Below are 24,286 nucleotides of genomic sequence, written 5' to 3'. Positions count from 1 at the left end.
AATCTAGAATGTAGACTTTAATGATGGACCTCTTACATTCAATATTTTCTATTACCAGATTTCTCTCTCTCTCTCGTTATAAAAGATACATTATGTTTAACCTTACTCCATCTTTAATCAATCACTAATGAAAAAAATAAAGTGTAATAATGTAAATCACATATGGTAGACATGAAATGTTGGCATTTCTGATCCCATAGGTTTAAACCCACAAGGAAAAATGTACACACCCCTGGAATTCTGCTGATCAATTATACGTACCAAAGTAGGAAGAATGAACGTTCTGCCGCATATCTTACAGGCCCGGAGGTCATCTATTGCAAAATTTTCTATGATAAAAGACAAATATCTTCAATAAACACACCGTTGCATCCACCATCGTCTTAATTATTAGCTACATACACAGTCAACTGAAATTGTAGTGTTCCCGCTCGGCTGTTTCAGCTTGGCACCACACCCTGTCTGATTTTAAAATGACAATGTGCCCTGCCTTCAGCCACAAAGTTTTAGCGATCACAGCCGGTGAACAGAGGTCATGCACTCAGCATCTATTCAGTGAGGGGAGAGCTTGGGGGGCAGCCCAGCATCTCCATAAGTGCTGGGAATGCCCCCTAGAGTGACAAACAAGGGGCCTGACATAAAGCCACGCCCCAACCCAGAGTGGCCACATCCCTTCTCCAGGACAGTGCCCTGCCCGCTGTTTACCCTAGAATGAACACTAATTGTGAACGCCCCGTTACTACCCAGAAACACAACTGAGTTGCTTACAACTCATCATTGCCAGCAGTTGCATGTGCTTGGCTCCGAAGCAACCACACGCAAACCACAGATCTGCAAAACAAGCTTGCTTCTACTGTGCAACAGAACCTGTGTGTGTACATATTATTGTATACTGTAATATACCTGGAAAAATAAAAACAGTAAATGCACACTGTAGAAAAAGCCTTTTATTAAATATGCAACTACTGGCATTCTGTCCTGTATGCCAGGTAATGCATACCTTGGCAGCCATTTAAACTGGGCATAAGAGCACCTGTAGTGCGCCAGTAAATATTATTTCTAACATTAACATATTATTATTAACCAGTCACCAGGAGTGTTGAGAGTAGCCCTAATGCTATCAGCCCAGGGATGGTTTTTCGGAGGAAGGAGGGTTCACTTTTTCTTTGCTGGTACGATACCACTAGTGATTCCATCCCAGAGCTGACTGGCCAAGGACTGTTTGGCACTATGGCAGAGAGACCACCAGGGCCTAATTATCCAGGTCCAGGCTTGCTGGAGGGGCCCGGCGCCACCCCCAGGTACTTGTCAGCAGTCCAGCACACACTGCTGTGTGCTGGGCTGCAATGGGAGACTGCAGCAGTCTCCTCTGCCTGTGGGGGGGGAGTGATCACACTGATCGAGACCCCCATGGATTTGCGCCAGGCTGAGGCGCTCACAGTGCCCCCTTCCCTGGCTCTGCAAAAAGTTTTTTCTAAGGGTGCTTGGCCACACCACCTGCAATTAGGCCATGCACACTTCCCCCTGCCCAGCTTTCTACGGCCCTGGGGACCACACACTGCGTGTCCCCCTGCTATAGTGCCACCAGCACTCGCTAATAAAGCCTAGTGATGGTTAGCGGAAAATTCCGGGGAACCCCACGCTCTTTGTCCCCCCAATTCTACCGCTACCAGCCTAGGCTTAAAGACATAGTAGTGGTTACAATTTAGAGGGGGGCCCACACCTTTATTTTTTTCACTTTATCACAATAAATATAAATACAAGGGGGTATATTTAGTAAAGTTTGGGTTTTTAGAAATGGAGATGTTGCACATAGCAACCAAACAGATCTACTTAACATTTATCTAGCACCTTAAAGAAGATAATAGCTAGAATCTGATTAGTTGCTATGGGCTACATCTCCACTTCTAAAAACCCGCACTTTAGTAAATATACCCCAAGGTGTGCAGTTCTTTACATAAACACTGCTGTTCGAGGCAACTCATTTTGGGGGGGTGGGATTGAGGTTGCTTTAAAACCCCACTGCTTAGAAACCTGGTGGTTTGAATACTTTTAAAGGGGAAAAATTGGGATGGCATTTTTTGGCATAAAGTGCGTCTTTGCAGTTTAGTAAAGTAAATTGGCAGGATACAGAACTGCCGGAAAAATTAATGAAACCCGCCGCATAGTGACGTTCCCCCAAAGACATTAAACATATTTTATTCACATCAAGTTTCCTATCTGCATTCTGTCCTGGTTACATAATGAACAGCTGTTGCCAACTCCATACACAGCTACTATATCATCCCTAGACCATCCCCCAAAATCTTCAGGTCCATGTTGGTAGTACTAATTTTAAACATTTATCATTTCAGTTTAATGAGGTCAAGTAGTTCCCCAAATCCTATACTAAACAGTATGGGGCAATAAGACTAAAGTACAGCTGGCTATGGATACAGGAGTATATGAAAGTAAAAAAAATATAAAGTTTATAATGAGCTATTAAAAATAATCTTGAATTTAGTTTTAGTTCCATCAGTATCTAACATTGCTAATGTGCATTATACAATAAGAACCATTTCAGAAGTGTGGAACCTGAGTCACTTGCCCTTCGGCAAGATTATTTAATGCAGTGCCCACCCCTAAGTTAAACTATGTTTGAGAGTAAGAAAACTTTGCGCAAATTGTGGTTTGTAACTTCTCTATAAAGACATTAAAACGCCAGAAAGTGAAGAATTGTGCCTATGTGTGAGGTCTGGACCTGGAAAACGTTAAGCATTGGGAGGAAAGTTTCTTAAGGGTGAGGTCATTGTTATGGCAATTTACATTCTCCAGGGAAAGTTGGCTAGAATAGAGTGATCTGGTCTGAACAGACTTCATAATTGGTAACTGACCATAGGAATAAATAACAGGAAGAGTTGTGAGCAAACAAGGGGATAACTGGGTAGGGTCAGCTTGTTAGTACAGGAAATAAAGGATAGATCAGAGGAACTCCCATAAGGGCTCCTGTGTATTGGCAAGTAGAGGAACAGAACACCTGGCACTGCATACTTCACCCTTCATAATACACTTACCAGGCAGTAAACAAAACATGAACAAATTAAATAAAAAACACTAATAAAAAGAAAAAAATCTCAACAGCAGGTACACAAGGAATAATAATAATAATAATGTTATTTATATAGCAATTTTCTCCTAAAGGACTCAGGGCCTGATTCAGACCCGCTCACAAGCGCTGAACGCTCGCAAGTGGGTCGATGTTGGCCCAGTGCGCATGCGCACGACGGAGGCAGCTCTGTCGGGCGCATGCGCGAGACCTGGATAGCGACGGGCAAGCCGTCACTCCGGGTCTCGCTACAAAGGGGGCGTGCTGTCGATGTTGAGTGACAGCACGCCCCCTTTGGTTTTGGCACTGCAGTAGTCTAGGTGTGCATGTATGACTTAAGGCAGATCTTCTCAGGGAATTAAGTGCTTGATTCTGGCTATGTTCCTCAGATGAAAGAGTGAGAATTTGATTGTGGCTGACACCTGATGTTTAAGAGTCAAACCACTATCCAGGACAACACCAAGAACAGCCCCTGAAGCAGGAGGTCGTCTTCAAGAGGAAGCGGCCACGGCTCATCTACCAACAGATTCCTTATCTGCAAGTACCACGCTCGTCTGGGCCAATCTGGTGCTATGAATAGCACTCTGACATTCTCGCGTTTGATTCTCTGAAGTAAGCGAGGAATTAGCGGGAAAGGAGGGAGTAAGTATACGTAGCGGAGCCTCCACGGTGTTGTCAGTGCATCCACTTCTGCTACCTGTGGGTCCCTGGTCCGGGAACAGTAAATTGGTAATTTGTGGTTCAACCTCGATGGCATGAGATCAGCCTGTGGACGACCCCACCTGAGAGTTAGTTGGTGAAATACCTGAGGATTGAGCGACCATTCCCCCGGATGAATATCTTGCCGACAGATAATCGGCCTCCCAGTTTTCCACTCCTGGGATGAAGATGGCAGAGATCGCCACTGCGAATTCTTCTGCAGAAAGCAGGATCCTGCTTACTTCCCTCATGGCGGCTCTGCTTTTGGTGCCGCCTTGTCTGTTGATATAAGCAACCGCTGTGGCATTGTCCGACTGTACTCGGACTGCCTGACTCTGCAACATAGGATGCGCCAGTTGGAGAGCATAAAATATTGCTCTTAACTCTAGAATATTTATGGGCAGACCTGCCTCCCTCTGAGGCCAGTGCCCCTGAAAATGTCTTCCCTGGGTCACTGCTCCCCACCCTCTTAGACTTGCATCCGTGGTGAGGAGAATCCAATCCCATACTGCAAACCATCGTCCTGTCAGCAGGTGCAAGGAATTCAACCAGAAATAGGTGGGATCCTGACCACTGGGAAAGAAGGTCCAACTGAAAGGGGCGGGCATGAAATCTCGCATATTGAATTGCCTCGAAGGTCGCCCCAATCTTTCCCAGCAGGCGGATACAGAGATGTACTGATACTCTGCGATGCCGCAAAATCACCATGTTTTGAATGGAGGAGATCTTGTCCTGAGGCAGAAATACCTTCTGTTCCACTGTGTCCAATATCATGCCCAGGAATAGTAGACGTTGTGTCGGAGTCCGGGAGGATTTTTGGAAATTTAAAATCCACCCATGTTGCAAGAGATGATTCTGGGTTAATTGAATGTCTATTAACAATCGAGCTACTGACGGCGCCTTGATCAGGAGGTCGTCTAGGTATGGAACAATGACTACCCCCTGAAGCCGCAGCAGAGCCATCATGACGGCCATGACCTGTGTGAACACTCTTGGTGCCGACAAAAGACCGAAAGGTAGGGCCTGAAATTGCAAATGCGAGTCTAGGACCGCAAATCGAAGAATGCTTGATGAGGAGGCCAGATGGGAATGTGGAGGTAGGCATCCTTTATGTCTAGGGACACAAGAAACTCGTCTTTTTTGAGTCCTGCTATAACAGATTAGAGAGACTCCATCTTGAACTTGAAGGTTCGAAGATAAGGGTTTAGATCCTTGAGATTGAGAATGGGTCTCCTAGTGCCATCCGGCTTGGGCACCACAAACAAGCTGGAATAAAAACCCTGACCTCTCTGATGGGTCGGAACCTTCACTACCACCTGGGACAATAACAGCTTCTGTATTGCTTCTAGAATAACTTCTCATTTTTCTGATGCCAGTGGTAAACCGGTTGTGAAAAAACGAGAAGGCAGATCTATTCTGAAGTCCAACTTCAGACCGTGGGTAATGATGTCCCTGACCCAGGCGTCCTGGCAAGACTTGATCCATACTTCCCTGAAGTGTAGAAGACGAGCTCCCACCCTGTGATCCCCCAACTGAAAAGGTAGAGAGTCATGCGGAGGACTTTGCTGCTGTCTTGTCCTGCTGGGACCCGGATGTAGAGGATGTCGCAGTTCTACCACGGCCTCTAGATCCGCGGGAGAAAGCCGGAGCTCCCCTGGAGCGTCCTCTAAACCTGCCGGGGGGGGACGAAAGGACCAAAAGGAAGGTAGGTCCTGCAGAAGGTCGTCTAGAAGGGGGAGCCGCAGATGGTAGGTAAGTGGATTTCCCACCAGTAGCCTGTGAGATCCACTTATCTAACTCTGTCCCAAAAAGAACTTCCCCGGTAAAAGGAAGAGCTTCTACTGCTCTCTTGAACTCTGCATCTGTGTGCCATTGACGCAGCCAAAAGGCTCTTCTGGCTGATATAGCTAAAGCCAAAGATCTAGCAGAAAGACCACATATGTCCTTAAAAGCTTCCCCAAGGAAAGCGGCTGATTCTGCAATCTGCTCAGAATAAGATCTTCTGCAATCTGCAGCTGAATAAGATCCTCAGTCTGCGTTCCTGACCTGAGACCTACTGCAAGTTGTGTAGCCCAGGCTTCGACAGCCTTATTTACCCAGCAGCTAACCAGTGCTGGCCGCAGTGATACTCCTGCCACTGTATATATGGATTTTAGCGTGTTTTCCAGCTTTCTGTCGGAGGACTCCTTTAAGGAAACAGCCCCCGGAACAAGAAGCACTGTCTTTTTAGAAAGGCGGGATACTGAGGGAGTTTCGCATAATTTCTTACTATCTGGTGGAAATGGATAATTGAATAAAAGTTTCTTAGAGATTTGAAACCTCTTATCAGGGTGTTTCCACGCTGAGGTTAAGATATCATCCAACTCCTCTGAAGCTGGGAAAGTGACAGCCTGTCTAAATCTCTTACCAAAAATAGACGGTTTAGAAGTCACCTCTGAGTCCTCTATATGTAAGGCCTGGCGTACTGCAGTGATTAATGCATCTACGCCCTGTGATATAGGTTCTGATTCATCAGGAAACTGAACCTCTTCTTGAACCTCGCCCTCCTCTGGTTCCTGCACTTCCTCGTCATCCAAATCATCCCAATGTAAGGGATTCTGGATAAGTCTCTTATTAGGGGCATTATATGACGAGGCAGCAGTGGGGGCCTGGGACATAACTTTAGTAAATCCCTCCACAGATTTGGCTAAAGAACGTGCCCAATCTGGTTCAGGTGACCTCTGTCTGATCACCTCCCTGTCTCTGCGAGCTGCTTCAAGCTCTTCAGACAGTTTTGTCATAACAGAAGTTATTTGATCAGACCATAACGGTTGGGATGGTGTGTCAGCAGCCTGCGGCTGAGACACACACTTATCACACAGCAGAGAGGAGCTAGATTGTTCTTGTGTGAACTTCTCTTAACATTTTTTGCATGAGAAGGATTTTTGTGCAGCTTTAGATCCCTTGGAAACAATGCTGCAGCACTCTGTCACACACACCACACACGCAGTAGGTGAGAGGACAGATACAGAGACCACACAGTATCAAAAGGGGGGGCAGAGAGGGAGATTGCTATGCACCCTATGCAGCTTTATTAATAGAGCTATAAACAGCCTTAAAAAGAACCCTTTTTACTGGCCTTTTTTGCCGTATAGTGCAGTCTCCAGGAGCAGCCCTTTCTTCTAAAATGGCCCCCAGCGTCTACTGCAGAAGCGCTGGGGTTGCTGGGAGGCAGGAGCAGAAGACGGACTTAGGCTCCGCCCCCTCCGCTATGGCGCTTTCCAGCGCAAGTGGATGCTGCTCCTATGTACCCGCCTGATTAAGTCGTGGCTCTCCGGCTAGACAGGGAGCCAGGACGCACTGACCTTGTACCTGCCATGGCTGCCGGCGGCGGGGTTTGTGCTGGGGGAAGCCCGCGACGAGCGCCGCATGCAGCGCGTTTAGGGCTCCCCAGAGACTGAGGTCTCTGTAGCTGGAGACCTCAGCGCGGACCGCAGGCAGTAGCGGTGAGGTCTCCCCGGCAGCTCCAGCGGTGCAGACAGGCAGGGGCAGTTGGCTGCCTATCTGTATCCTCATTTGTATTTGTTGATTATTTTTTTCTGTGTAAGTGTGCCTTCCGGAGCATAGGTCCAGCTCCCAGGGCACAATTTTTAGACTGACCTGGGGGGGGGGGGGGGAGGGGGTATAGAGGGGGAGGAGCTAGCCACCATTCAACTTTTTATTAAAGGTGCCAGCTCCCGGCTAACCCACTTCTATACCCCATTGTACTGAAGCTCCAGTGTCCCCTAGTGGATGAAGGAGAAAAAGAAACAAAAGAGAAGAACTAGAATTTCAATATACACTCAATATCCACTTTATTAGGTACACCTGTACATCTGCTCATTATTGCAAATATCTAAATCAGAGAAATAATGTGGCACGAACTCAGGGCCTGATTCAGACCCGGACGCTATTTGTGGACGCTTGTTCTTATAAAGGGGCCAGATATTTAAATTGAGCGCTTGCTCTTTGCAGTGTGTTGACGCCTCTATGTCTGAGCGAGCGTCCGAAAAATGCGCTTGCTATTTCGTAAAGACGCCCCTTTGCCGTTCGCATCACACGTCATCTCCAGTATTTATTAGATTAATCGGGAACATCGAAAGGCATCTGAACTGCTCGCAGTGCTTGTGGTAGGATTTACTTCCCGCTATCACTGCGAGCAGTTCAGGCTAAAAGACAACCAAGTGACGTGGTCGATGACGTTTTCACCGTTAGGCATGCCTGCGTTCGGATCTCCACTCCCCCGTTTTCAAGCACCTTCCCCTGTTACCACCCACAAACGGTACATTCTGTCAATCAAATTAGCAGCCCCTCATTGTTTTACGAGCGCACGATTTCCGAACGCAATGACTGGTTTGCGCATGCGCATTGCGAACCATATGCATGCGCAGTTGTGCGAACATCGCTCAGAGCGAACGAGCGGCTCTGAATCAGGCCCTCAATGCGGAAAGCATGCAAACATACCCAAGAGTTCCAGCTGTTAAGACCACACTCCAGAATGGGCTACGAGTATGAGAAATTGATGATCTCTTGGTGCCAGAAGGAATGTCATGGCGCACCAGGATGTTGTGGTAGCATTTGGAGTCCATGATTCCTTTGATTTTTGCGAAGTCCTAAACCACAGCACCTCCGAAACATCCCCAGACCATAATGGAATCTACTCCATGCTTGACTGTGGGATGAAAGCAAACAGGAAGCATGTGCTTGTCTTTCACAAGACGAGCTAACTTACCCAAACACCTCAAACTTCCATTTGTCTGTGAAAAAAACTTCTTCCACTGACTAGTGGTCCAGCTCCCACAATAGCCTCTTCTTTTTATTTTTGGGCCTAAGCAATGGTTTTCAGGCTGCAACACATCCCTCCAAGACACCGGCTACAAGGCGGTTTTTGACGGTCGCGATTGACACGCCTTTCTTCCCCGTTTCCATCAGGGAAACACGGATCTGAAAAGCTGTTTGAAATCTGTCCCATTTGGAACACATTCTAATAAATTTGTCCTCCTGTTTTGTAGTCCCTCAAGGTTGTCCAGGTCGTGGGCGATCACGTACACTGTTGGTTACGGTGTATCTCTTGAGGGTATACTGCATGCCACCAGGAAAAACCTTCCCCAGGTGGGCAAATTGACGCCAGCTATGCCCTGCATTTCTCGACTATAGCAGATCACTTTTCGATTGACAACTCTTTCCTGGGAGCCACTTATGCGATCACTTTGCACATTTTCACAAGTGTTCACAGTATCACAATACAGGGCGAACACCAGAATTCATCCACTGTGTATGTGTTGATGAATCGGTTTTAAAACAGCATTGGGCATGTATATGAGCACCATGTGACCTTGCGGGGGAAATTTGTTAATTTTTAGGGATCAGACATTATCTGGCTGTTAGCATACCTCCCAACTTCTGTACCTTAGGAAGAGGGACCTTTGTGCACCGAAAATTGGGGACATGGCCTCGTGGCTAGCGGCATGGCTCTGCAGGGAATGCGGAATCCGCAAGTCACAGCAGGCGGCCTCATTTCTGTGCAAAACACGTATCAACTTCATCCTTTACAGAGAAATCGACAAATCTGGGAGTGCATTGAAATGAAAGAACTGCAGTATTTATATTTTGTTTTAAACTTATGACATTTTTGAGTTATATGGGTTTGAAAATGTGAAAAATCCATAAATGTTGACACTTGCTTTATGCAGCTAAACCTGGTGCATTTGGGCACAAGTAGTGAAATAATCGAGGCACTTGCGCCCGATCTGAGCAACAATTGAATAGCTCAATTAGGTGCCCGTTAATAACGGACACCCAATAAACAATTGAATTCACCTCAAACATTTAAAAGCAGATTTCCAAACAAACTATGAATTTAAAATTGAGAAAGACTTTGGGGGCGATTGAATCTAAACTGCACGGGAGCTATGCGATTGTTTGCATGACCAGCCCCAATTGTGCGCAAGGGATTAGCTGTATTAAGCAGCTACTCCCGTGCTAAGCATGCTGCAGTTACAGTGTAACCAGCACTCACAACCAGCCCAGCCGTACTCAGGAGTGTTTGAGCAGAAATCTGCGACAAGTGTAGCCTTTGCTCTATATTGCAGTCAAATATCAAAAATGCAATATGAAAATGTTGACAAATTTTTGGGACTTGATACCTTCTAAAACTTGCCAATTTTTTTTCTACAATAATTCGGTTAGATTGACTGTCTTATACCATGCAGTCAATGTAACAAAGTGTGCATTATATTATAAGTTGAGAAGTTTTCTTTCTCAGAAACTAAAAAAAAAAAAAAAAATCTGAAATCAATTGGGTAATGGCCCCATACATCTACAAAATTCCCCTTTCTGCCGATGGCGGGGTCGGTGAATCGGGAATATTCAACATGTTGAAAAATCTCGATTCCCTGAGCTTGACAAAAAATGGTTGGATTCAAATCTGGGATCTTTAACAGGCAAAATTTCCCATATGGATTACCGATCATCGATGGCATATCGGATCAAGGAAATGCGCCTCAGATGTATGGGCCCTTTAATATTGTAATCACCAGGAAGATTAACAATCCAGCAAATTAGAAAGAAGGAGCGGTTGACCACAGGACCCTAGATTCTAGATGTCATATCTAGTATAGTACAGAAAATAAAAAATGTATGGTATAGAAAAAAAGAAAACATCTGGTTGCTATGTGCTGGTTGGAGGAGTTTTTTCATTCTTGTATTGTGCAGCTTACCCATCAGAAGATTAGAAAACCTTTTGCAATGTTTGCATCACATTGCTCTTGAGGAATGAAATCAGTTGTCTTTGAAACAAGTGCACAGCTACTATATTATATATTAAGCACTTACGAAATGAATACAAAACTTATTTTGTATTTGACTTCATCTGGATGCTTGTTAGGAGCAAACACAGTATTTTTAGAGGGGTGTTTCCAAATGCTTGAATTTAGATCAAGTGTAGCCAGTCCATGAAGAGGGCATAAAAATCATTCTTAAAAAACCTACCCTTGATCCAAACACTCTCTTCAACTACAGACCTCTCTCTTTCGCTCTCCTCCCTTTTGCCTCTAAACTCCTTAATGGTATTGTTTCCAACTGCCTTTCTTTCCTCCCACTCCCTCCTCGACCCATTTCAGTATGGCTTCCGTTCTCACCACTCCACTAAAACTGCCCTCACAAAAATCAGCAATGACTTCTAGCTGCCAACTCCAAGGGCTACTACTCTCTGCTCATTCTCCTTGACCTCTCAGCTGCTTTTGAGAATTTGGACCACCCCCTCCTCCTGCAAATCCATCACTCCCTTGGTCTACATGATACTGTCCTCTCCTGGCTGTCGTCCTACTTCTCTGACCATTCCTCCTCTGTCTCCTCTCATTACTCCTCTTCCACTAACAGTAGGTGGTCCCCAAGACGCTGTTCTTGGACCTCTCCTGTTCTCTCTCTCTATACATCCTCTTTATGTGAACTCATCAGCTCTTTAGACCTCCAATATTATCTCTATGTGGATGATACTCAGCTCTACCTTTTCTCTCCTGAGCTCTCCCCCTCCCTCCTCACTCGTATCTCCAACTACCTCTCTGCTATCTCTTCCTGGATGTCCCAACACTCTCTTAAACTTAACATGTCTAAGTGTGAGCTGATCATCTTCCCACCCTCCCGCATAACCTCACTTCCCACAATTTCATTATCAATTGATTGTACAACAATCTCCTCTAGCCCCAAAGTGTGCTGTCTTGGAGTGATACTGGACTCCTCCCTCTCCTTCAAACCACACATTTAGCACCTCTCGCAGTCCTGTCATTTCCATATCAGACCCTTTCTCCCCCAGGATGCTACTAAAACCCTCATCCGCTCACTGGTCATCTCCCGATTGGACTACTGTAACCTTGTCCTATGTGGCCTCCCTGATTCCCTCCTCTTTGCACTCCAATCTGTCCTCAATGTTGCTCCTCGGCTCATCTTCCTCTCCAAACATCTGCCTCCCCTCTCCTACAAGCCCTACTAGTGTTCATTCTAGCACCCTGCATCTGTCACAACCGATGCAGTTCCTCTTTCCTGCTTGGGATGTCACTCTCTACTCTGGTGCTTCTAGCACACTCTGATCTGTATCTCAAAAGTTTGTTGCATCAGCTGAGTATGCTAGAAGCATCAGAGCAAACTTCTGAGATACAGATCAGAGTATGCTAGAAGCACCAGAGTAGAGTGTGACAGCCCAGTCAGGAGAGAGGTGATGTCAGTGGGAGTGCTATTGGCTCTGATAGAGCCAAAAGCACTCCTGGGCTTGCGGCAGCGAGACCCTACCGCAGGGTCTCGTCGCAAGCCCGATGGTCATGATGGTCTTGACCATCGCGACCATCTTTTTGGCCGCTCGCTCCATTTTTAGGTAGGAGGGCCCTGATTCAGAGCGAGCGCTCTGGTCAGAGCGTCCGGCTCTGAATCAGGCCCTCAGTCCTCAGGGACCCCTAACAGTGCATGCTTTCCAGATATCCTAGTTGGAGCACAGTATTCATTACTGTCTGACACATTTAGTAGATCCACAGGTGATGATAATTATTTCAATCGCGATACTGAGATCCGGCCAACTGCCTATAAATTACTGCAATGGGATCACTTGTTTGCTATTCCAATGAAAGGACTAAATTTCATCCTGCGCTACAAAAGAGAGAAGTCTAAACTGCATTAAGCTATAAAAGAGTGCATTTTTAATTAAAGGAGTTATTCACAGAACGTACTGACAATATCTTCAGTGCTTTTAGTAACCTGCATCTTTCAACTGACACCCAACGCTTGTACATAATATTTTTTATCATCTTTTCTTCTAATTTGTTGCTCTAGAGTGCCCTTTCTACGGTCCGGCACCCTGCCCGGTGCTGGACCTAGATTGAACACTGAAATGTTATTTCTTGAATAGCATTTCCCCGTGGCTAACTGGATTCCCCCCAAGACACAGTTTTTAGATGCAGCTCATCAAGTTTTTGGAGAAAAAAAAAATATTTCTCTGCTATACCCCTTTTACACCAAAGTCCCGGGTCTGATCCAGGAATTGGCACACGTTTCCAACCAGGATCAGACCCATTTCCCACTGGGCGCCAACCCAAGTTATGCTCAGCTTGGTACCGTTCACACAGGACCCCGGTCTTCTGGCGTTCCAGTGGACGCTTGGAGATGATGTAATCTCCAAGCGCCACTGAAGCCGGACAATCAGCTAGCATGCAGCACAACCTGGGTCATCGCGATCCGGGTTGCGACGTTTACACTGCAGGGTGACACGGGAACGACCTGTGCCCAAACCTGCAAGATAGCCGTGTCGGATCCCCAGGTCGCTGGACCTGGGTTGATCCGTTTACACTGACAAAAATCCTGGGATGATGCGTGTTCACGTGCGAAAACCCGGGATTTTAATGTCAGTGTAAAAGGGGTATTACTGTTATTACTTTTCAGCTGTTCATGTTTCAGGTTACCCATTAGTCGCATTTGAACATGAATGAAAATACTGAGGTACCCGTACAGCACTAAACAAAACCAGCGAAAAGGAAAAATTTGGGATGTTGCCCATAGCAACCAACCAGAAGATTTCTTATATTTTCTATACTATACTAGATAAAGGGATAGCTAAAATGTCTAGCTCGCTAAAGTACTGGATCTAACTACTTTTGCATGTCAAAACAATTCACTCTGATGATTTATTAAATGATCCAAATAAATAATCAGGTTTTTCTTTCTTTCCAATTTCAGAAAAAAAAAAAAAAACTCAACGTATAATATATAATGCAGCCTAATGTTGCTGTCTCCACTGTATACAATAATCATTAAAAATTTGGCAACATTAACAAGCCCAAATTGTCAACATTAAAACAAATTTTTTTTTACAGCAATATAGGCAAATATCAGACATTTTCACGTTACTATAAACAGAAATTACTATAAATTGAGATCCGAACTTTAATTTTGCTATAGACAAAATTAAAAACAACAAACAAAGTTTGACAATTTCAAATCATGGTTTTTTTTTTATAAATCTCTATTTAAATGTTTGAGTCTATGACCTTGAAATATTGATTTCCTTAAAACTAGTCATGTGACATTATATTAAAGATTCAAGAAGAACAGGGGGTTTTTAATACATCTTTACCCTAGCCCAGTGGTTCAAACTTTTTCAAGTCACGGCGCCCTAGATTATCAGGATTGCTTTCACAGCACCCCTAAGTTTCAGTTTGTTATTGAGAAATTCAGAAAAATGAGAGTTATGGTAAGAACATACCTTTGTGAACTCTTTTTCTTCGAAGTCCATAGGGTTCACAGGGAGACCTTGGGGTGTAGGTGATGGATCTGGATCCTGGGCAGTTAAAGCTTTTAGCTTCCAGGATGCACTGGTCCATCCTCCCTATACCCCGCCCCTGAGCCACCTCAGTTTTAGTTGGAGCCAAAGGCCCTCTCACAGAGAAGGAGACAGGAAACCAGTGACCCCCGTGTGGGGTGGGGGAGAAGAGAGAGAGAGAGAGAGAGAGAGAGAGAGAGACAGAGACACACAATGTAAGCTCTTACCATAGCTATTTTTTGAACACTGCCAAAATGGCCGGGAGGTGACATTCTGCCCATGTCAGAATGTGGGACACTTCTGTCATTGCTGCCTCCCTGATGGTTGAGGTAAGCCACTGTGGTGGCGTTGACGGACTGAACCTGCGCGGCTTTTCCGTGAAGACTGTGTTCTGCCAACATAAGGGCCCTGTACACAGCCCAAAGTTCCAATGTTGATTGGAAGGATTGCTTCGACCGCTGTCCAAGGGCCCTGAAATGAGTGCAGACCGGTCACTGCGCCCGGGCCCCGGAGACTGGCGTCCGCTGTTAGAAGTACCCTGTCCGGGATCCAAAAGGGGCGACCCTTGGTAAAATGAGACGTCAGGAGCCACTAAGACAGAGACAGACGCACCTCCGGAGAGAGCACCATCATCTGAGCTTTAATCCGGTGGGGTAATCCATTCCACCTGGAGAGGATCAGCCCCTGCAGGGGTCTTGAATGGAACTGAGCATATTCCACCATGTCGAATGTGGACACCATGGATCCTAGAACCTGCATCGCCGGGTGGGACCCGCGACTGCGACTGCACCCGGCGACTGCGGAAGCACCTGCACACTCACAGTTGCAGCATGGAGATCTTTTACGGAGTTAGAAAGATTCTCTGCTGGTGAGAATCCAGAAGGGCTCCCAAATGAACCATTCTCTGTGCGGGAATTAGGGAGGACTTTTCCCAATTGATCAACCACCTGTGCGCTTGTAGATAAGCGATTGTCAGACGTAGGTGGTGTTGAAGTACCTCCGGAGATCTCGCCAGCAAGAGGAGGTCGTCCAGGTATGGCAGGAGTCGTATTCCCTGACTCTGCAGATGGGCTGCCATGATAGCCATAACTTTGGTAAAGACCCTTGGAGCGGTGGATAGACCAAAGGGCAGCGCCCGAAACTGGAAGTGTTGGTGCAGAATAGCAAAGCGTAGATAACGCTGGTGAGAAGGCGTTATGGGGATATGCAGGTAAGCATCCTGAATGTCTAGGGATACCATGTAATCCCCAGGTTCCATAGCCAGTATGATGGAACGTAAAGTTTCCATCCTGAACTTGGGCACCCTGAGGAACTTGTTCAGAGATTTGAGGCTGAGAATAGGCTAATGAGACCCATTCGGCTTCTGAACCAGAAACAAAGTAGAATAACCAGTCCCTCATTGAGATAGTGGAACTGGCTTCCTGGATCTGCGAGGCCTTGTTCTTGTAGGAAGCAGGGTTCGTGCAGAAACACCGGTGGGGAGGTCTTAGACGGAATGAGAGGGCGTATCCCTGAGAGACCACTTCTTTTACCCAAGCATCCTTGGTGGTGTGACACCAGCACTGAGTGAACTGAAGAAGTCGGCCTCCCACCCTGGGATCCCCCAGAGGGAGGCCCATCCCATCAGGCTGAGGGTTTATCCTCTGGCTTGGAAGTAGGGCGCCTGGCACTCCAGGCCTGTTTCTTAGACTTGGTGGCAGATTTGGTAGCCGATTGTCTAAAACACAGGTTCTCAAACTCGGTCCTCAGGACCCCACACAGTGCATGTTTTCCAGGTCTCTTCACAGAAATAATTCTAACCACCTGTGGACCTTTTAAAATGTGTCTGTGAGTAATGAATACACCTGGAAAATGTGACCTGTGTGGGGTCCTGAGGACAGGGTTTGAGAACCACTGGTCTAGGAGAAGACTGTCGGGCTTTCCCTGAGAATGAAAGGACCGTAAGGAAGAGGTTCTAGGCTTTGAAGGCGCAGATGCTGATGGTAGAAATGCTGACTTAGATTTCACCATTGTGTCCACAATCTTGTCTAGGTCCGGGCCAAACAATATCTCCCCATTGTAGGGCAAGGCCTCCAGGCCCTTCTTAAAATCAGCATCCGCCCTACAGCCACAGGGAGCGGCGAGCAGCCACAGGGAGCGGCCGAGACTCTGGAGGTCAGTAGACTGGCATCCAAAGCAGCCTCACCGATATAAGCAGTCGCATCTCTAATGTGGCCCAACAGAGACCTCTGAGCCTCAGAGGCCTCCTCGGTGAGGGAGTCCTCCAAAACACTGGCCCAGCTCTCAATTGCTTTGGCCACCCATGTGATAGCCACGGACGGGCGGGCAACAGCTCCTGAGAGAGATTCAGGCACGTCTCCACATTCCCATCTGTAGAATCCTTCAAGGAAGAAATGGAAGGCATAAGTAGCGTAGTACTTTTTATCAAGCGAGTAACATGAGAATCCACCGCAGGAGGCGATTCCCATTTCTTGCAATGAACATCAGGGAATAGATAACATGAGGCCAAACGCTTTTGTGGCTAATACCTCTTACCATTGCCAAGCCTCAGCTATGTGGTCTACCAGCTGGTCAGAGAGGGGGAAAACTGCCGAAGACATCTTTACCTGTTTAAAATGAGGGTGTTTAGATTTAGGTGAAGGTACGTCATCTTCTATAACCAATATGGATCTGACCGCCCACACCAAAGCAGGGACATTAATACTTGATGTAGGGTCCACCTCCTGTGGAGGGGAATCAGAGTTAGACGCATCATCCATCTCCCCATCATCTGACGACATATCTGTTTCTGATAGTTGTGTAGACAGGATGATAACACAGGGCGCTTAGATGCCTTCTTAGGCCTTTCATTTTGTAACATGGTCTGAAAGGCCATAGAGGAAGCTGCCAAACTTTGTACTGAATTAGATAAAACATCCACTCAGGGTGACTGTATAGCCTGTGGTAGTGCCTGAAAGGCAATGACAGACTGTTGTGGTACCGAAGGGGATTACATGTACTGCGGTAAACCCTGGTAGGGAGTGACAGTCTATGGTACAGGAGTCGACTGCAAAAATTGCAGGATACCCTGAGAAGGAAGGATGGCTTGTTGAGGTAACCCCATATGGGGCAAAACGGCCGGGACAGCCAGGAGACCCGCAATGGAAGCCAGGACTTGAGAAAAAAACGCCCAAGGAGGACCCTGTCCCGTCGTTGGGGGGTTTGAGGGGCCAGACAACTGATAGGACCACACACATAACCCATCCAGAGTTATATCATCTTTACTCACACCTGCAGCACATAACTTGCAGGATAGCAGAGTGGGTGCAGTATTGTGCTCGATATCCTGGTCAGCCATGTCTGACTGACAATATAGGTATATATTTGTGGAAATATCAGGTAGCGCTATACTGGACCTGACTGACACTAGGAATAGCTGCAGGGACCCACTTTCAACGTATACACCTTACTGGTCCAACTAAAATATGGCACCGTACATCACATAACAGTATGTGACAGACTTCACAAATTTTGTCAGCTATATATGTGAGGTCCAAGAACCACCCTAACTACACCTGTATTAGGGCAGATAGTAAAGGAAAGGGATAGATATAAACTGACAGTTGGGAGAAAAAGACACAGACAGTCAGCGCTAGCATGAGTTGCATACAATGCAGAAATATTATACACTGCAAAATGGCACTACATTCAACTGCCCAGATTCAGTGTCTGGGAAGGCTACAGCTCTGCATAAACTAACACAAGGGAGAGGTACGCAGGGGGACTGGACCACACACTGTTCTAGAAGATCTGCGAGACCATCCAAGAAAATGGCCACCGGAGACCTCAGAGGGGGCATGGCTGGAGGAAGCAGCTCAGCAAAGTCAGACCTCAGAGGAAAGGCGCGCTGAGCGGAGGAGCCGCTAAAACAGGGAAACAGTCTCCCCTGGCTGATGATTAACCCCTGGGATGCTGGTTCCCACACCAATAATGTCCCTGGTGGTCTAGTGGAGCGCAGGGAATGGAGGCCTGCGTCAACACTCAGCACATCAGATCTGTCCCCTGAGACTGGAGGTATGACTGCAATTAAGCTGGGTCAATGCAAGCGGTGAACCGCCTTACCTGTCCCTGTGCGTCCGGCCGCAGTCTGGGTTATCCCACGGGGCCCGGTTAGCACAGACCCCGGGGTCCCACCAAGATCCCCAGTTTAGTGCTGGCGTTGCGGTGCCGGCAGGGTGACGGAGCGGCAACACAGACTTCCTTTGGACAGTCTGCTGCTGCGCGCTCTGAAGATAGAAGAAAAAACTACCAAATCATAAAATAAAAATAGCTTTGTAGCAGCCCCCCTACGTTAACAGTGACCCGACTCCGGCCAGGCACCAACTAAAACTGAGGTGCCTCTGGCTCGGGGGCGGGGTATAGGGAGGATGGACCAGTGCATCCTGTGAGCTAAAAGCTTTAAACTGCGTGGTGCCCGGGATCCAGATCCATCACCTACATCCCAAGGTCTCCCTGTGGAGCCTATGGACCCTGAAGAAGAAAAATATAGTGAAGTAGTAAAGTGAAGTAAATTGTGCTCAACTGTCATCCTTAGGCTCAGTTATGTGGTGGTGGACAGGTTTCAGCTTCTGTTTGCCCACATATTTACATTACATTGACCATAAATATTTGATGTGGTGCTGGACCATCAACATGAGGCACCCCAGGGTGCCACAGAGAACAGTTTGGGAACCACTGCACTAGCCTGATAATATTAGGTTTTTGTTTGCTCACATTAGTATAATTTTTACATTTTCAAATACTACATGAGAAAAAAACATAACATTTAAGATTTATATTCAGCTTTGATTTAGTTTACAGATTGAAATAAAAATAGTTGGCTATTTGGAATGATAATCTGGCAGTGTGTGGGAGCAAATGATAACACTGGGAAACAAAAAAATTATTTTTTTTTCTTGCCAAGAATTTAAGATCGGTTTGAGAGTACTCGCAGATCCTATTTTCGCATTAGATAATCGCTATAGCTGAATTGGCTCCAGTTTTAAATTAATGAAAAATTATAAAATTCAATTATTTTCACCATTTGAAGTACCTTACTAGTCTAGGCCGCTTTACTTAACAGAATCGTCTTAGTTTTGCTTTTTTAACAACTACCCTCTTTCAACAATAACAAGAATTTGTTTTATGTGTGATAACGTAGCTGGTAGTCACGTCTGAGACACATAACACATTCATATCTCCTCACTAATGGTGCGTACACACTGGGCGATTAAAGTGGACGACTGAACGATAACGATATCGTTATCGTTCAGTCGTCCACTTTATCGTCCATTTTTAACACAAAAAAGATGAACGATGACGACGACGCGCGTTCCCGCGGGTCGTTCGTCATCCTCGTTCATCGGGCTGACATGCAGGCCAACCTGACGACCTCGTCAGGTTGCTGCATGTCAGGGAATGGGTGAGAGAGCCCGGCGCTGAACGATATCTCTAATGATATCGTTCAGCGGCTGTGCTCAATGTCATGAACGACATTGAGCACAGCCTGCCGGGGACACACTAGACGATATCGCTCAGGGAGCATATCGTCTAGTGTGTATGCACCTTAACGCTGGGAGGGGGCGTGGCCAGTGCACTGCTGAGCCTGCTGGAACATCCTCAGACCACAGCCACGCCTCCTCCCAGCATACAGAGAGGAGCAACACATAACACATTCATATCTCCTCACTAACACTGGGAGGAGGCGTGGCAGCATACAGCATACAGGGAGGAGCAATGGTAGAGGACCGAGTGACGCAGTTAGCACACCTCATGTTCCTTTGCTCGGCCCTCTCTGTCCCACCACAACCAATTTCCCGCCGTTTGGGCTTGTTTTGTTCAGTACTTCCTCGGTTTTTGTTGGGAGTTAGCACTGAATGTGTGAAACAAAACGTTTTCACCGCAAAAATTAGTTCTTCTCGGAGACTGTGTACTAACAACCCTGTTTTTTGTTATATTTGTGGAAAATATAATGTTGCAAAAGAAAGAAAAAATATAACTGTATCAGGCTTACCTTGGATGTCACATAAGCCAGCAAGACAAGATTTGGGTGCCTCACAAAGTTTGTAAAACCTGCGTGGAATCAGTCCGCAATTGGACTAAAGGTGAGCGAAAAGGACTTCATTTTGGCATACCTATGATGTGGTGTGACCCAAAAGATCACTTGAGTATTTTTGTGCTGTAAATGTGAAGGGTATGAATCGATTAAAGAAAAGCAAATGGGAATATCCAAGTATTAATTCTGCAAATACCGATACCACATAGCGAAGATTTACCTGTACCATCATTCAGTTCTTTGTGCGAAGTTGAATGTGATGATGTAGAAATGTTAATTTCATCCAGTGCAAGTGACAACACAGATGAAAAAAGTGAGTTTGAAGAAAGTTCCTCTACTCCAAACGATCTAAACGATTTAATTTGTGACTTGCATTTAACAAAAAAAGGAGTTGAGCTTTTAGCATCCAGAGTTCAAGAAAAGCACTGTCTTGAGCCGGATGGTACTATAACGTTGTATCGAAATAGAGAGCAAGCCATACTGCCGTTCTTTAGTCAAGGTAACAATCTTGTGTATTGCAACAATATTCCAGAACTTCTCCAGATGATGGGTTTACCAGAATATCGAGCAGAAGACTGGCGGCTCTTTTTGTATAGTTCTAAAAGGAGCTTATAAATTAAAATGCGTATTACTGCACAATGGGAATAAGTTTGCATTGATTCATATCGGTGATTCAACAAAACTTAAAGAACAATATGAAAATATCAAGTTAGTCTCTGGTAAACTTTTTTCTTGGGCAGCAAAGTGGATATACTAAGTAAACCGCATGGCCTCCAAGAGAAGTTATAACTGTAGGAGAAGCCATCATCATTCATGAGCCCTTAATTGACAGGAAAAAAAATCATACTGCTGCGTCTCCATATCAAACTGGGTTCAATTAAACAATTTGTAAAAGCATTGGACAAGTCAGGCGATTATTTCACGTATATTTGTCGAACATTTCCATCTCTTAGTACTAAAAAATTAAAGGCATGAATTTTTGACGGCCCACAGATACGGAAACTGGTGAAGGATCCAAATTTGAGCACATCTATGGGCCGTATACAATTGCCAGCGAAAAGCAGAGATCGGCGAAAAGTTCTCGCCGGTGACGTCATTTCGCCTGGCGAGATCTTTTCACCGTATTCAATTGCCAAGAGTTTCCGCCGGTGTGAAAAGTCTGCGCCTTGTAACCAGCGGAGAAGATTCGCCTCTGAAAGGAAGCGGAAAAAAATGCAGAATTGGGGGTATGGGGTGCAAAGTTGCGACAACACCCCTGCAGCCTTGGGACAGTCCCCCAAAGGTGAACTGCATAAAAAAAAAAAAGAGGAAAAAATAGTTTAGAACACCCCAAAAAAGTACTTTCGTTTTGGAGGCGAAAAAGTTCAAAGTTGAAGGACAAACTTAAAAACTAGCGATACAGACTCTAGGGGGTACCCAAAGATGCCCCAGGTGGTTTTTTTTTATTGCAGGTGCATGCTGAAGGCAGGATTTTTAACCATGCTTGCACCCATTTTTATGTACCCCAAATTTGCTGGGACTACTTATTTTTGCAACAAAAAAACAAAACACTGCTAAATGCTATTCTTCACCAGTTGTGCAAAGATGCTAAATAGCACCAATTGAGACCATTTAAGCACCCAAAATACCTTCAGCAGGGCTATTCGGGGGTATCCATAGTGATCCCCCATGTCAGTCCATCTTTTGGGAGGTGTCAGGCTGATTTCCCCAAATCTGACAGGACTTTTCACCGGTAAGTGTTCTCAAGTCCTTTGCAACTGAATAGGATGAATCGCGGTGATGAGCGCGATACTTTTCCAGAGGCAAAACTTGCGAAGACAGCGAAACCTCCGGCATGCCAAAAGTCCGTGACTTTTCGCCGGCAACTGAATACGGGCCTATGACTGAAACCGAATCTGAAGCATGGCTGAGTTATGTGTCTGTCAGTCAAACATTTTTTGACAATCACATGGCAGACAACTATCATGAATTAGTCCACAACATGCTAAAATGTTGAGAAAGTAGGTGCCAACATGAGTACATTTTTTGTACAGCCATTTAGATCACTTCCTGTCCAATCTAGGAGATTTAAGCGAAGAACATGGTGAACGGTTCCACCAGGATATTCAGGTAATGGAAGAAAGATATCAAGGAAGGTGGGATCGTCACATGATGGCTGATTACTGTTGGAGTCTGCAGAGGGACTGCCCGCAACAAGAATACAAAATAAAATCCTACAAAAAACAGTTCTCATAGTTTCCTAACACTTATGTATGTAATTATCCTGTGTCTTTTTTATAACATCTTACAAATCAAATTTAAATCAGAATAAAAAAAATATTTTGTTAACTGTTAACATTGTTTAATTTAATTTTTCATAAAAATTAAAGACATATGCATATCTCAAAAACTAGAGCCAACTTCATATTCATGATCAGGAGCACAAAATTAATCAGAATCGACTCTGGCAACAGAGTGACTGTTCCCCTGTGTAATCATTTGTTTACTCCCACATTGCCGAAAAACAGAAAAAAAAAAAAAAAAAAGACGGTTGTTCCAACTAGATGAGAAAATCAAACATTTAATTTTTCCCAACTATTCGTTCTAGTGTAAGTTTCCAACTTTTCCCCCAACTGAACTATAAGTAGGCGGACACTGGCCAGCAGTGTCCGCCTACTCTTTTCACCATCCTCACCTCCATCACAGGAGCAGGCTGCGGCAAACCATCACCCCAGAATCCCTGACAGCAGCAGCAGCATAGCGGGGAGAGGATCAAGGGCAGGCTGAGGCAATCCTTCACTGCCAGGCTTCTCGTCACCCAAAGATCCGACAGCAGCGCCAGAAGAGAGCGGGACGAGGATCAGGGGCAGGCTGCGGCAATTCATCACTGCCAAGCTGCCCATGTCACCCAGGGAGCCCTGACAGCAGCAGCAGAAGAGAGCGGGAGGAGGATATAGGGCAAGCTGTTGCAATTCATCACTACCGGGCTGTCCCTTTCACCTAGGGATCCCTGACAGCAGCGGCGGCAGAGTGTGAGGAGGATGGCAGCAACAGAGGTGTTACAGCCACTTAACGATCATTCAACAGCTTTACAAGCAGTGTTGTTAAGACACAAAGATTGCCGTGACCTCAGAATCACTGATTTCTGTGGTTACTGAACTTTTGCCATTCACATGATAATGCAAGCTTCAAATAGCATTCAGAGCAGCTACGGTACCCATCGTTTAAAGCACCTTGCAAGAGCAACAGCCGGCAGCTCCCATCACTTCAGCCCACACTCATATACCTCACTCTCTCCCCCTGTAATGCACACTCACATACCTCACTCCCCCCTGTAATGCACACTCACATACCTCACTCCCCCCCTGTAATGCATACTCACATACAGCACTCTGCCCGCTGTAATGCACACTCACATATCTCACTCTCCCCCCTTGATGCACTCCCATATCTCACTCTCTTCCCCCTGTAATGCACACTCACATATCTCACTCTCTTCCCCCTGTAATGCATACTCACATACAGTGCCTTGCAAAAAAGTATTCACCCCCCTTGGCTGTAATTTTTTTTAAATCTGAATTTTATATGATGGATCGGCACAAGAATATGAGATATGGTAAGAACTTACCCTTGTTATCTCTATTTCTACGAAGTCCATAGGGTTCCACAGGATACCTTGGGATATTGGCGATGGCGGCAGACATCCAGGCACCACAGAGTTAAATTTTCAGCCTCCCAGGATGCACTGGGGTTCCTCTCCTATACCCCGCCCCCGAGCCTCAGGCCACTCAGTTTCGTAACAAGCCAAAGGCCGGAGCAGGAGCAAAAAAGAGAGAGAAGACAGTCTGGAACACACAAGAATCACATTCTCACCAGAAGGAGACGGAGAAACCGGTGACCAGATCAAAGCCCATCTGCAGTACAGGTGCGACAGGGCAGGAGTCCTGTGGAACCCTATGGACTTCGTAGAAATAGAGATAACAAGGATAAGTTCTTACCATGTGTCATATTTTCTACCGCAGGGTCCATAGGGTATCCACAGGATACCTTGGGGATGTCCCAAAGCAGTATCCTTTAAGGGTGGGGACGCTCCTGTGCTGTAAGGAGAATCCGCCGCCCGAAGAAAGCA

The 24,286-nt window shown here is 45.9% G+C and overlaps 1 protein-coding gene across 1 annotated transcript in view; it reads right to left on the bottom strand.

Moving 5' to 3' along the window:
• Nucleotides 1-24,286, bottom strand: part of ZC2HC1A (zinc finger C2HC-type containing 1A) — a 109,576-nt gene that overhangs the window by 64,896 nt on the left and 20,394 nt on the right. The window contains exon 2 of the mRNA XM_088471565.1: nucleotides 262-329. Coding sequence (XP_088327691.1) covers nucleotides 262-329 — 68 coding nt within the window. The remainder of the gene's footprint in view (nucleotides 1-261; nucleotides 330-24,286) is intronic.

Source organism: Taudactylus pleione, unplaced genomic scaffold (genome assembly GCF_031769625.1).
Source record: "Taudactylus pleione unplaced genomic scaffold, aTauple2 ptg000114l, whole genome shotgun sequence".
Classification (NCBI taxonomy): Eukaryota; Metazoa; Chordata; class Amphibia; order Anura; family Myobatrachidae; genus Taudactylus; species Taudactylus pleione.
The sequence above is the reverse complement of the archived record's forward strand: the minus strand, read 5'-3'. Positions and strand labels throughout refer to the sequence as shown.